This window comes from Crinia signifera, chromosome 4 (assembly GCF_055691185.1).
Source record: "Crinia signifera chromosome 4, ASM5569118v1, whole genome shotgun sequence".
NCBI classification, from domain to species: Eukaryota; Metazoa; Chordata; class Amphibia; order Anura; family Myobatrachidae; genus Crinia; species Crinia signifera.
The window spans coordinates 319,345,561-319,357,402 of record NC_139220.1 but is presented as its reverse complement, the minus strand read 5'-3'; the positions used below and the strand labels follow the sequence as shown (position 1 = coordinate 319,357,402).

The following is an 11,842-nucleotide window of genomic DNA, read 5'->3' as shown; positions in this document are numbered from 1 at the left end:
TTCTAGGCCCATGCGTCCTCTCCAAGACCATTACTTACTACAGCAATTATATATAATATACATCTTGTACAATTAGTGGGAGGCATAAAAACGCCCCAATCTGAACAATAACATTAATATAAACAACACGTTACATCTGCAGAAAACTGCCAGACCACCCCTAAACCCCAGATCTGTAGTAGACCCCCCCCCCCCATTCTACAGAATCGTGCTTAGATCTTACAGAACGCAGAAGATTTGGTTCTTACACAGGGCCCATGGACTTCTATACATACAGATATAATCTCAGCAGCCCCAACAGGTTTGGTTATGTCTGAACCGGTCCAATGAGATAGAACAAGATATATAGAAAGTGAGCAGTTTTTATTTGCCAGTTCCTTGTATGGAACAGGAACAGATCATCTTCCATCACCTCTTACAGGACACAATACAAGAAAACACCCAATAAACAAGGTTTAAAAAGCATAAGAACAAAAGACAAAACAAAAAATCCATGTCACTGTCATCTGTGCGTGTGGAAGGCAGACGGACTATTTTCTCTCGTTTGACCTTGAGCGGCTGGAAGAGGAAAGTAAAAAACCTTGTTACACACCAGAGAAAAATCACATACCATAAGATAGGAGGATCTCATTCTTTCTGCTGCCCGTGGTAGTACTGTACACCCCCACCCCAACAGCCACTATTCAATTCCTTCTGCTGCCCGTGGCTGTACTGTGCACCCCCCAACAGCCACTATTCAATTCCTTCTGCTGCCCGGGATCACACTGCGCACCCCCAAACAACCACTAAGTCATTATTTATATCCGTGGCAGTACTGCACAACCCCAACAGCCACTATTCCATTATTTATGTCCATGGCAGTACTGCGCACCCCCCCCCAACAGCCACTATTCCATTATATATGTCCGTGGCAGTACTGCACACACCCAACAGCCACTATTCCATTATATATGTCCGTGGCAGTACTGCACACCCCCAAACCACCACTATGCCATTATTTATGTCCGTGGCAGTACTGCGCACCCCCCCAACAACCACTATTCCATTATTTATGTCCGTGGCAGTACTGCGCACCCCCCCAACAACCACTATTCCATTATTTATGTCCGTGGCAGTACTGCGCACCCCCCCAACAACCACTATTCCATTATTTATGTCCGTGGCAGTACTGCGCACCCCCCCAACAACCACTATTCCATTATTTATGTCCGTGGCAGTACTGCACACCCCCCAACAACCAATATTCCATTATTTATGTCTGTGGCAGTACTGCACACCCCCCAACAACCACTATTCCATTATTTATGTCCATGGCAGTACTGCACACCCCCCAACAACCACTATGCCATTATTTATGTCTGTGGCAGTACTGCACACCCCCCCAACAACCACTATGCCATTATTTATGTCTGTGGCAGTACTGCACACCCCCCAACAACCACTATGCCATTATTTATGTCTGTGGCAGTACTGCACACCCCCCAACAACCACTATGCCATTATTTATGTCTGTGGCAGTACTGCGCACCCCCCTACAACCACTATTCCATTATTTATGTCCGTGGCAGTACTGCACACCCCCCAACAACCACTATTCCATTATTTATGTCCATGGCAGTACTGCACACCCCCCAACAACCACTATGCCATTATTTATGTCTGTGGCAGTACTGCGCACCCCCCTACAACCACTATTCCATTATTTATGTCCGTGGCAGTACTGGGATAAGATGCAAACAGGGGCGCAAAACCAATGGAACCATCCCCTGTGCTCAAGCCTAACACAATGCTCCATCGGTCTCACTGGCTGAAGATGGGAAGAATGAAATACCTTCTGGATCTAGAGAATGAACGAGCTGGTTTAGGATTCCTCTCTCTGGACACAGACCTCTCCCTCCTGCGGTCTCTAGAAAGGGACCTGAAGGTAAAACGCATAGAAATTAGGGGGTGCGGTCACTGGGTAGACAAGGTCTAGGTAGACAGTCACCTTGAAATGGTCAACATACTGAAGGTCGACATAAGTTCTTCACTGTACTATGCCAGCGGGTGCTGAGTGTGAATATAATAGTGTGCCAAGCGAAGCGAGACATCTTGCCCAAAGTATGGTGGGTGCAGCGAGCCATGCAAGGGGACGCAGTACATTTACACATTGTCCGTGTCAACACAAATCCCCCAGAATCGTGAAAAACTCATGTCAAGCTCTTTCATGTCAACCATAAGCTTGTCTCGCCATTTTGTCAATGTCGAAATTGGGTATGTCGACAATTTGAAGGCGTCGACCTAGTCACTTGACCATTGGTGGTTTGCTCATAGTATCTTCCAGATTTGCTCCAATATCTTATATAATTAGAGAGCAAACACTGATCCTCACCTCTATGGGAGAAATTCAAGTGCTGTGCGCTGAAGAGGCCACTAGACTGCACCCAACGAATCAATTCAAGCCATTGAGGACCAAATTATGTTGTGCCGCCAATTTGACGGCTGGTGACTAGTACAGGATAAACTTTGACCCTTTTGCTTATACAGAGGGATAATCAACGGACAGATTTGGAGATTTGAAGCTATGACGCAACTCAGACGTCATTGTGTCACACGCAATACAGAGAGAACCTTACCTACTACGGCTACGGGAAAAGCTCCTCCTCCTGGGTGATCTAATACAAAAGGGAAAAAAATAAAAAATAAATCAAAAAAGGAATTTCATCTGTGGTGGAAAACCACACGGGAGGGGAGGGGACAACTCCAGATTTGCCCATTGAGGGACCAAAGTTATACCTAATCAAGATAGAAGCCATCACTAACACCTAGGATTGGGAGGAGAGACTGGGAAAGGATATGGAACCCAAGCAGGAATCACATCCGCTATAGTGCACCTACCCGCCAGCTACCAGCTGTGGGGGGTTGCCCTGATCACCACTCGTGAACCCAGACTGCAAACCAGGGACCTTAGCCCAACACAACAGGGATATTTGGGGAACTACAGTCACAGCACATTTAGCTTGTGGTCTGATTTGGTAAGGGGAACATTCCCTTAGGCAGATTGTACTGTCCCATACTTGGTTAGTGGAACGTATGATGGTTAGTATAGATCTAGACCCCAGCATTAGAAGAGGACCGACTAGGTGAGTATACACACCCCTGTCCTGTACATATGTGCCCCAGCCTCACACAGATCACCCATAAGTGGCAAGCAATGTCAGTTACCTTCCAGTTTCTGCACAGCCGGCCTCAGACCAATGAATGACCTTACAAAAGCTGCGTAATGTCTTATATAACCAGCAGAAAACTCGGTATAAGCAGGAGAAAACTTACTAGTTGTTTGGGTGGCAACAAGCTAGAAATGGTGGATGCCGACACGTGGCCAAGTAGAATTTGTTGACAAGGTTTTGCCAGGTGTTGCGTTGAATTTAGATGGTTGGCGGAGGGGGATGTGGTGCTTTTTCCTGCTTTTATTGCTCAGCCGTAGACTGGCGCTGCAGTTGTTGACAAAGTTAAGAGCCGTGCGGACTGGCCGGTAATGTGTGGGCTGCTGCTGCCGCTGCTGAGTTTTGGTTAAGGTTGGAGAGGTAGAAGGCTGAGTGGACAGCATGCTCGGGAGCCAAAGGGCGGTGCAACCTGGTGACTGGCCATGCCTGGGTCATGTGATACAACACCAGCCAAGCTGAATGGGACGCGCTGGTCACATGACGCTGATAAGGCTAGTTGACTAATGTAGACCCAGAGGGTGGTGAGAAGAGACATGATGGTGACTCTGTAACGGGTTTCATGTTTATTAGATGGACCAAAGGCACACACACATAACAGAAATAAATACAAACAAAAACAGTATAACCATCTATTCATTGGGAGCAAATGGCGGAATTCAAGTCTCTTTCGCGGGCAGCCGACCGTGTCTGGCGCTTGACAAAGCAACTCAATAGTTCCTCCATTCAGGCGGAAACAGCTTCCAGCATCTGCAGGTCAGCTCACACCGGCGGCTGTAGCGCGCTGAAACTAGCGTCACGTCCAGCACTTTGGTCGTGTTTAGCCATTTAACACGGCTAAACCCAGGCTGTCTGTGCACGACCACCGCCTGATCTCCCATCACTTGAGATGGGAGATCAGGCGAGATAAACAATTGAATTCCGCCTGAGGACTTGAGTCTCACTGTACCGAGAGCAGCCACGCTCAGTGGAATAGAGACTATGGACTAGAAATCTATGTAACACAAATAAGTATAGGAACAGTTTGTGGCCTTAACTAGGACCTAACCGCTGCACACAAATAGCTGCCATCGGAATGGTCATCTGTTGGGTCAGATATTGTGCTGCTTTTACAGATGCCTCAGTCACTAACAGGTGCACACGCGGAGTATAACCAGGTAACACTATGGGGTAAACTTACTAAGTCTTCTAAAAATGAGAAGAGATGATGTTGCCCAAGAAAACCAAATCAGATCTGGTGTATAATATATATTCCAAACAATAGAAGCTCTCTCATTTTTAGGTGGCTTAGTAAACGTACCCCTCTATGAGGTATTCAATGTTACCGATCTGCTGCAAAACAGGGAAATGGTTTGCGCAAAGAATAGACGGAATTCGTATTCCATCCGGGCAATGTTCCTGTTATTTCCAAAAATCGGAATTAATGGAAATATTGTCTTATTGGAGCACTTCAAATGGCGGGTCATTTTGCAGAGAGCAGCCTGACCCCCTTCACACAGAAGAACAAAATACTGGGTTGAAAATTTCGGTACTTATTTCCTAGCACTGCGCCCACGATCTAGATTGTATGCGACGGGCCGATATCTTATGTGTTTGTGCGGCATAAGATGCATGCGATGGATGAGATTTTTACATTGGAATCAATGTGAAATGGTCGCTGAGACCCAATTTTACATTGATTCCAATGTAAAAAGCCCCCAAAACCCCAATTCATGGGTGAAATGACCCCCCCCCCCATTGTTAACGCCACCCCGAAGTGTGGCGAGCGCAGCGAGCCCATGAGGGGCGGTGGTACGCGTCCTCCGACCTTTCCATACCCCGACTATCCACGTCGGCGTGGAGTTGATTTTATATAGTGTGGCGAGCGCAGCGAGCCCCGCAAGGCGACGCGGATTACTTCACAGGTATTACGCGTGCGCTCGCCACACTATATGAAATCAACGCCACGCCGACGTGGTATGAAAAGGTCGGAGGACGCGTGGCACGCTTTGGGTTGGTGTTGATGGATCTTTTATCTTATGGATGCGATATTGTACATACAATTAAAAATCTTTTCAATTGTATAGATAGTATGCCTTAATTAAGGCATACAATCTTATGCGATGGGCGCCGTGCTAGGAAATAAGTACCAAAATTTGCTGAATAACACCGGTATTTCTTCTGTGTGAAAGGGTCAACACAAGTCATAAATCCCATGTCCTCGACCCTGGTTTTACCAGGGTCTGTCTGGTGCACATTGGCAGAGAGTAGAACCAGGTAACACTGCAGTACCTTAGACCTCGCTCACTAACTGCTGCACATGCGCTGAGAGTAGAACCAGGTAACACTGCAGTACCTTAGGTCTCGCTCACTAACTGCTGCATATGTGCTGAGAGTAGAACCAGGTAACACTGCAGTACCTTAGGCTTCACTCACTTATACCCCTTTCAGACATACTACCCAGGATTTTAGACCCGGTTCAAACCCGGGATTTTAAAAATCCTGGGTCCATTGCAGGTGCGCAGGACCCGGGATTTTAGAGGACTAAAATCCCGGGTAGAGCCTTTCAGACATATCCTAGTCCCGGGATTGTGCGAGTGCATGTGAAAAATCAAAGGATTTTGCCGTATGTCTGAAAGGGGGATAACTGGTGCACCTGCGCTGAGTAGAGCCAGGTAACACTGCAGTACCATTGGTCTCACTCACTAACTGCTGCTCATGCGCTGAGTAGAACCAGGTAACACTGCAGTACCGTAGGCTTCACTCACTAACTGATGCACCTGCGCTGAGTAGAACCAGGTAACACTGCAGTACCATTGGTCTCGCTCACTAACTGCTGCACATGCGCTGAGAGTAGAACCAGGTAACACTGCAGTACCTTAGGCCTCGCTCACTAACTGCTGCACATGCACTGAGAGTAAAACCAGGTAACACTGCAGAACATTAGGTGTAAAGTCAGCAGAATTCTAATATTTAGATATACTATGGAGGTAATAAGGGGAAAGGTAATGGCAGAACAGTTACACAGGTATGCCCTCCTAACGTGCATTAGCGTGCAGCTAGAGACCTCTGCTGAGTACAGCCTGGGAGGTTCCTCTGTGGGTCTCACCATGTACACGGCGATATAACGTACAGGCAATGGTGTCCGTGCTACAGCCATCTTATACAGGACACGGGAGAATGTAACTGTAGCCATAGGATATGATGACGCTCAGGACGCACAATACTCAGCAAATAGCCGCCTCATACCTGCGCCTCGGCGGGGGACTTCTCCTGCGATAATCATCCCTAGGGCGTCTGTTCCCAAAAGGCGGCGGCCCGCGGTTCCGGCTGCGTTTCTCCCCGTTAGACAGTTCTACGCTGACGCGACATCCACACAAAGTTCTACAGAGAAGCAGAGCAAGATATTATTCCACACAGCAGAGAAGGAATAAGGGCAGGAATCTCTGCGGCACCCGGACATCCTGACGTAGATCACAGACAGCATTGCAGAGAGTTCCTGCGTCTGATCAGCCCTAAGTCGCCCATATGTGGAGTCACAGCTACTACAGCACATGGCCGCCCCGTATGTAGACGACAGCTAGCCCCAGCACAATGAGGAACACCTAGTTATATACTCAGAGGAAATAGGTTTATGTTCCGTTAGCTCAGGGAAGTCTGTAGGGGGTCACACGGAATCTGGTCTCGTTCCTGTAAGGGAAGTCCCACTGCACCCAAGGAAGAAGGGATCTCAATGAACCATTTACAACATGCAGCAAGTGGAATGTGAATTTGTGCACCAATCAGAGAGAAGGGAAGAAATTACCGTCCATCCAACTCTCTCACTGCGTCCGCTGCATCTCTGGGGTCTTCAAACTCTACAAATGCAAAGCCAGGGGGGCTCCTGGCCACCCACACACTGCGCAAGGGTCCATAGTGGCCGAACGCCCGCTCCAGTTCCATCTTGTTACCATTGTTACCCAGGTTCCCTACATAGACTTTGCAGTCCAGTGGGCAGGAGTCACGGTGCATGGCTACAAAATAGAAAGAATATATAGGTCAGAGACAAACCAGATCCATGGATACAAATCTCTTTTATACAACTCCCTTTGTCACCACAGGTCTATGCAATAAGCACATACAGTACACATGTACATTGCTACATACATGCACCATTCATACATGCCACATCTGCTGGTACAGCAGCAGATATGCACTACAATATAAGTCTGTAGTTCAGCGCTATTGGGGGCGTGGCCAGCACAGAGAAGCTGGGCTGACCCCCTCACCTTAAATAGATGCACAGCAAATTATCCCAACCGCAGTCTGGCAGAGGGAAGGCTGTCCCAGCATGTGAAGACTACACTACAGAAGCATTATCCATGTGTGTGCAGGAGATCCAATCTATGTACCACAAGGCACAGCAGTCTGACAGTACATACTAGGGTGATCCCTCCCTCTGGGAGATGTATAACAGTGGTGGGTATATCCCGGGCACAGTACATGCTAGAGATAAGAGACCAATATAAACTATCAATGAACTGGACAGGTCTACCAGACAGCATAAAGATGGGGAGTACAAGTGTAACATACCGAGGTAACGCTGTCAGCATGCATTTATCTGCTTTTGTCGGCAGACAAAATGGCGGCATCTTTATCCCATGAGATCAGAGCACGCAGGCAATAACACAGCCTGGCAGGGATAAGGAACACATCCGCCTTACAGAACAGCAGGCAGCAAGGGAGAGCTACTTACCGGTTTCTGATGAGGCGCGGGATCCGTAGTTCGTTCGTGAATCCAGTCTGGAGATCCTCTGCTCACAGGTGACTTGTGGTGACCGACTGATCACAGCAACACTAGAAAGACACATTCAGGTAGTCATGCTCATCCAATTTCGGGACAATAGGAGACGCGGTGCTGATTCTGTATGACCGGGACCATTACGTGCTCTGGGGAAGTGATAGCGTATGACCGGGACCATTCCGCGCTCTGGGGAAGTGATAGCGTATGACCGGGACCATTACGCGCTCTGGGGAAGTGATAGCGTATGACCGGGACCATTACGCGCTCTGGGGAAGTGATAGTGTATTGATCAGTACACACCAGAATGATGCAGATTGTGAGCGGGTCATAAGACGATTATGTGACCTGCTCGCGATCTGCATCCGATCCACTTGTGACCCGTACCCACTAGAATGGTCGTCTACAGATCCTACCTGCTGCAGGGCCGCACATTGGATCGGATCATAAATGGCCCAAAACATGCCCAATATACAATCGGTGAAGATTGGTTCTAAGTTGGGTCATTTTGGGGGAAATCATTCTGGCGTGTACCCTACATAAGACTGGGACCATTACTGGCTATAGGACGTACTGGGGAGAATAACATAGAAGAGGGAGACTGATCAGCATGTGGCAGCCATAAGATACCGCGTGTAATAACTAAGTGACCACCAGCACTGCGTGTGCATTACATACATGTGTCACATACATCAGCCCATTACATGCACTGTGTACAGGAGATGGATCACCTATCAGCGGCCATTACCACCCACAGATGCCAGGGACCACCCAACGGGCGCTATAGGGAATCCCAGACAGGCACGGGGAGATCATACAAACCCCACACAGATGGGGCCATGGTGGGAATGGTAATCCCAATGCTTGAGGCAGCAATACTAACCACCGTGCTGCCCGAAAGGAACAATGCTCTATTACCGCCTATGTCCCTATTGATGTAACATGCACGTTACCCCTCCCCCCGCCCTGGCGCTATAATTATATATGTGTATGTATGTAAAGCTCCAGGCTTCCGCCATCTCACCTCAGGCTGATCCGTCTCTCCGCCGCTGATCCCCGGATCCGCTTCTGCTCGCCGTCTCTCTGCTGCTACAGGGCGCGGTAACGTCTTAACATCGGACTCAAAGGGAACGCGCCGCCATTACTGACGTACAGTCACATGACCTGGTGACGTCGCAGTCGCGTCGTTTTCCCTGCTGTGGGCCCCAGTGTTCTCGTAGGGTCTCCTCCCCTTCCCCGCCTATTCTCTCCTCCCTCCTGTTTGTTCCCGCCCACTCATCTCCCTGTTCCCTTGTCTCCCCGCACAGTCTCCGTGACGGGCACGCCCCCTGCCTGCCTGACTAATCTGTGTGCGGGGCCCCTGGCCCTCAGCTGGGGAGAGCGTAGTGTAGTGTGTGATGGGAGCGGGGAATGTGCGGCCTCTGCTGCGGTGTAATGTACCCCCTGCTCTGTGCCACCAGTGTGTGTACTGTCCTGCTATATCCTCATATACACTACCCCTGTGCTGTGTGTACCCCCTGCTCTGTGCCACCAGTGTGTGTACTGGGTACTGTCCTGCTATATCCTCATATACACTACCCCTGTGCTGTGTGTACCCCCCTGCTCTGTGCCACCAGTGTGTGTACTGGGTACTGTCCTGCTATATCCTCATATACACTACCCCTGTGTTGTGTGTACCCCCTGCTCTGTGCCACCAGTGTGTGTATACTGTCCTGCTAAATCCTCATATACACTACCCCTGTGCTGTGTACCCCCTGCTCTGTGCCACCAGTGTGTGTATACTGTCCTGCTATATCCTCATATACACTACCCCTGTGTTGTGTGTACCCCCTGCTCTGTGCCACCAGTGTGTGTATACTGTCCTGCTATATCCTCATATACACTACCCCTGTGCTGTGTGTACCCCCCTGCTCTGTGCCCCCAGTGTGTGTATACTGTCCTGATATATCCTCATATACACTACCCCTGTGCTGTGTGTACCCCCTGCTCTGTACCACCAGTGTGTTTATACTGTCCTGCTATATCCTCATATACACTACCCCTGTGCTGTGTGTACCCCCTGCTCTGTGCCACCAGTGTGTGTATACTGTCCTGCTATATCCTCATATACACTACCCCTGTGCTGTGTGTACCCCCTGCTCTGTGCCCCCAGTTTGTGTATACTGTCCTGCTATATCCTCATATACACTACCCCTGTGCTGTGTGTACCCCCTGCTCTGTGCCACCAGTATGTGTATACTGTCCTGCTATATCCTCATATACACTACCCCTGTGCTGTGTGTACCCCCCTGCTCTGTGCCACCAGTGTGTGTATACTGTCCTGGTATATCCTCATATACACTACCCCTGTGCTGTGTGTACCCCCCGCTCTATGCCACCAGTGTGTGTATACTGAGTACTGTCCTGGTATATCCTCATATACACTACCCCTGTGCTGTGTGTACCCCCCTGCTCTGTGTCCCTAGTGTGTGTATACTGGGTACTGTCCTGCTATATCCTCATATACACTACCCATGTGCTGTGTGTACCCCCTGCTCTGTGCCACCAGTGTGTGTATACTGTCCTGCTATAGCCTCATACACACTACCCCTGTACTGTGTGTGTACCCCCCTGCTCTGTGCCACCAGTGTGTGTATACTGTCCTGCTATATCCTCATATACACTACCCCTGTGCTGTGTGTACCCCCCTGCTCTGTGCCCCCAGTGTGTGTATACTGGGTACTGTCCTGCTATATCCTCATATACACTACCCCTGTGCTGTGTGTACCCCCCCCCTGCTCTGTGCCACCAGTGTGAGTATACTGTCCTGCTATATCCTCATATACACTACCCCTGTGCTGTGTGTACCCCCCTGCTCTGTGCCACCAGTGTGTGTATACTGTCCTGCTATATCCTCATATACACTACCCCTGTGCTGTGTGTACCCCCCTGCTCTGTGCCACCAGTGTGTGTATACTGTCCTGCTATATCCTCATATACACTACCCCTGTGCTGTGTGTACCCCCCTGCTCTGTGCCACCAGTGTGTGTATACTGTCCTGCTATATCCTCATATACACTACCCCTGTGCTGTGTACCCCCTGCTCTGTGCCACCAGTGTGTGTATACTGTCCTGCTATATCCTCATATACACTACCCCTGTGCTGTGTGTACCCCCCTGCTCTGTGCCACCAGTGTGTGTATACTGTCCTGCTATATCCTCATATACACTACCCCTGTGCTGTGTGTACCCCCCTGCTCTGTGCCACCAGTGTGTGTATACTGTCCTGCTATATCCTCATATACACTACCCCTGTGCTGTGTGTACCCCCTTGCTCTGTGCCACCAGTGTGTGTATACTGTCCTGCTATATCCTCATATACACTACCCCTGTGCTGTGTGTACCCCCTGCTCTGTGCCACCAGTGTGTGTATACTGGGTACTGTCCTGCTATATCCTCATATACACTACCCCTGTGCTGTGTGTACCCCCCTGCTCTGTGCCACCAGTGTGTGTATACTGTCCTGCTATATCCTCATATACACTACCCCTGTGCTGTGTGTACCCCCCTGCTCTGTGCCACCAGTGTGTGTATACTGTCCTGCTATATCCTCATATACACTACCCTGTGCTGTGTGTACCCCCCCTCTCTGTGCCACCTGTGTGTGTATGCTGTCCTGCTATATCCTCATATACACTACCCCTGTGCTGTGTGTAGTAGTAGTAGTACGTTTATTTAGGGGGCACAGCTCTGCGGCTGTGCACAGCGTGACCTGATGTCAGGGGTCATGCTGTGCAGCATGTCTGCTTCTCCTTGCCCACCTGCCAAACCACCACCCGGCACCAACCTCATCATCGCCACCAGGCTCACCATCACTGCCTGGCTCCTGCACCGCTGCCCG

General features: G+C 49.5%; 1 protein-coding gene across 3 annotated transcripts; it reads right to left on the bottom strand.

Annotated features, from left to right (window-relative positions):
- Positions 1-344: 344 nt before the first annotated feature.
- Positions 345-9,170, bottom strand: LOC146075923 (serine/arginine-rich splicing factor 3-like). Of its 3 annotated transcripts, none has more exons than XM_083185625.1 (7): positions 8,987-9,167; positions 7,918-8,018; positions 6,988-7,195; positions 6,432-6,566; positions 2,616-2,654; positions 1,832-1,918; positions 345-558 (listed from the first exon to the last, which is right to left on the bottom strand). In XM_083185625.1, the coding sequence occupies exons 3-7, from the start codon at positions 7,191-7,193 to the stop codon at positions 531-533; spliced, it is 495 nt and encodes a 164-aa protein (XP_083041751.1). In that variant the 5' UTR covers positions 7,194-7,195; positions 7,918-8,018; positions 8,987-9,167; the 3' UTR covers positions 345-530. The 3 variants fall into 3 exon arrangements, 2 of the variants coding, with proteins under 2 accessions (XP_083041751.1, XP_083041750.1); XR_014473668.1 differs by lacking the exon at positions 345-558 and adding an exon at positions 3,313-3,751 and having other exon boundaries at positions 8,987-9,170; XM_083185624.1 differs by lacking the exons at positions 345-558; positions 1,832-1,918; positions 2,616-2,654 and adding an exon at positions 2,670-3,751 and having other exon boundaries at positions 8,987-9,170.
- Between the last annotated feature and the right edge of the window lie 2,672 nt (positions 9,171-11,842).

Coding starts and splice junctions, on each gene's coding strand:
- LOC146075923 (XM_083185624.1), bottom strand. CDS start 7,193: ATGCACCGTGACTCCTGCCCACTGGACTGCAAAGTCTATGTAGGGAAC. Junction 6,567..6,987: donor GTGAGAGAGTTGGATGGACG/GTAATTTCTTCC, acceptor GCTTCTCTGTAG/AACTTTGTGTGGATGTCGCG. Junction 3,752..6,431: donor AGTCCCCCGCCGAGGCGCAG/GTATGAGGCGGC, acceptor AACCCGTTACAG/AGTCACCATCATGTCTCTTC.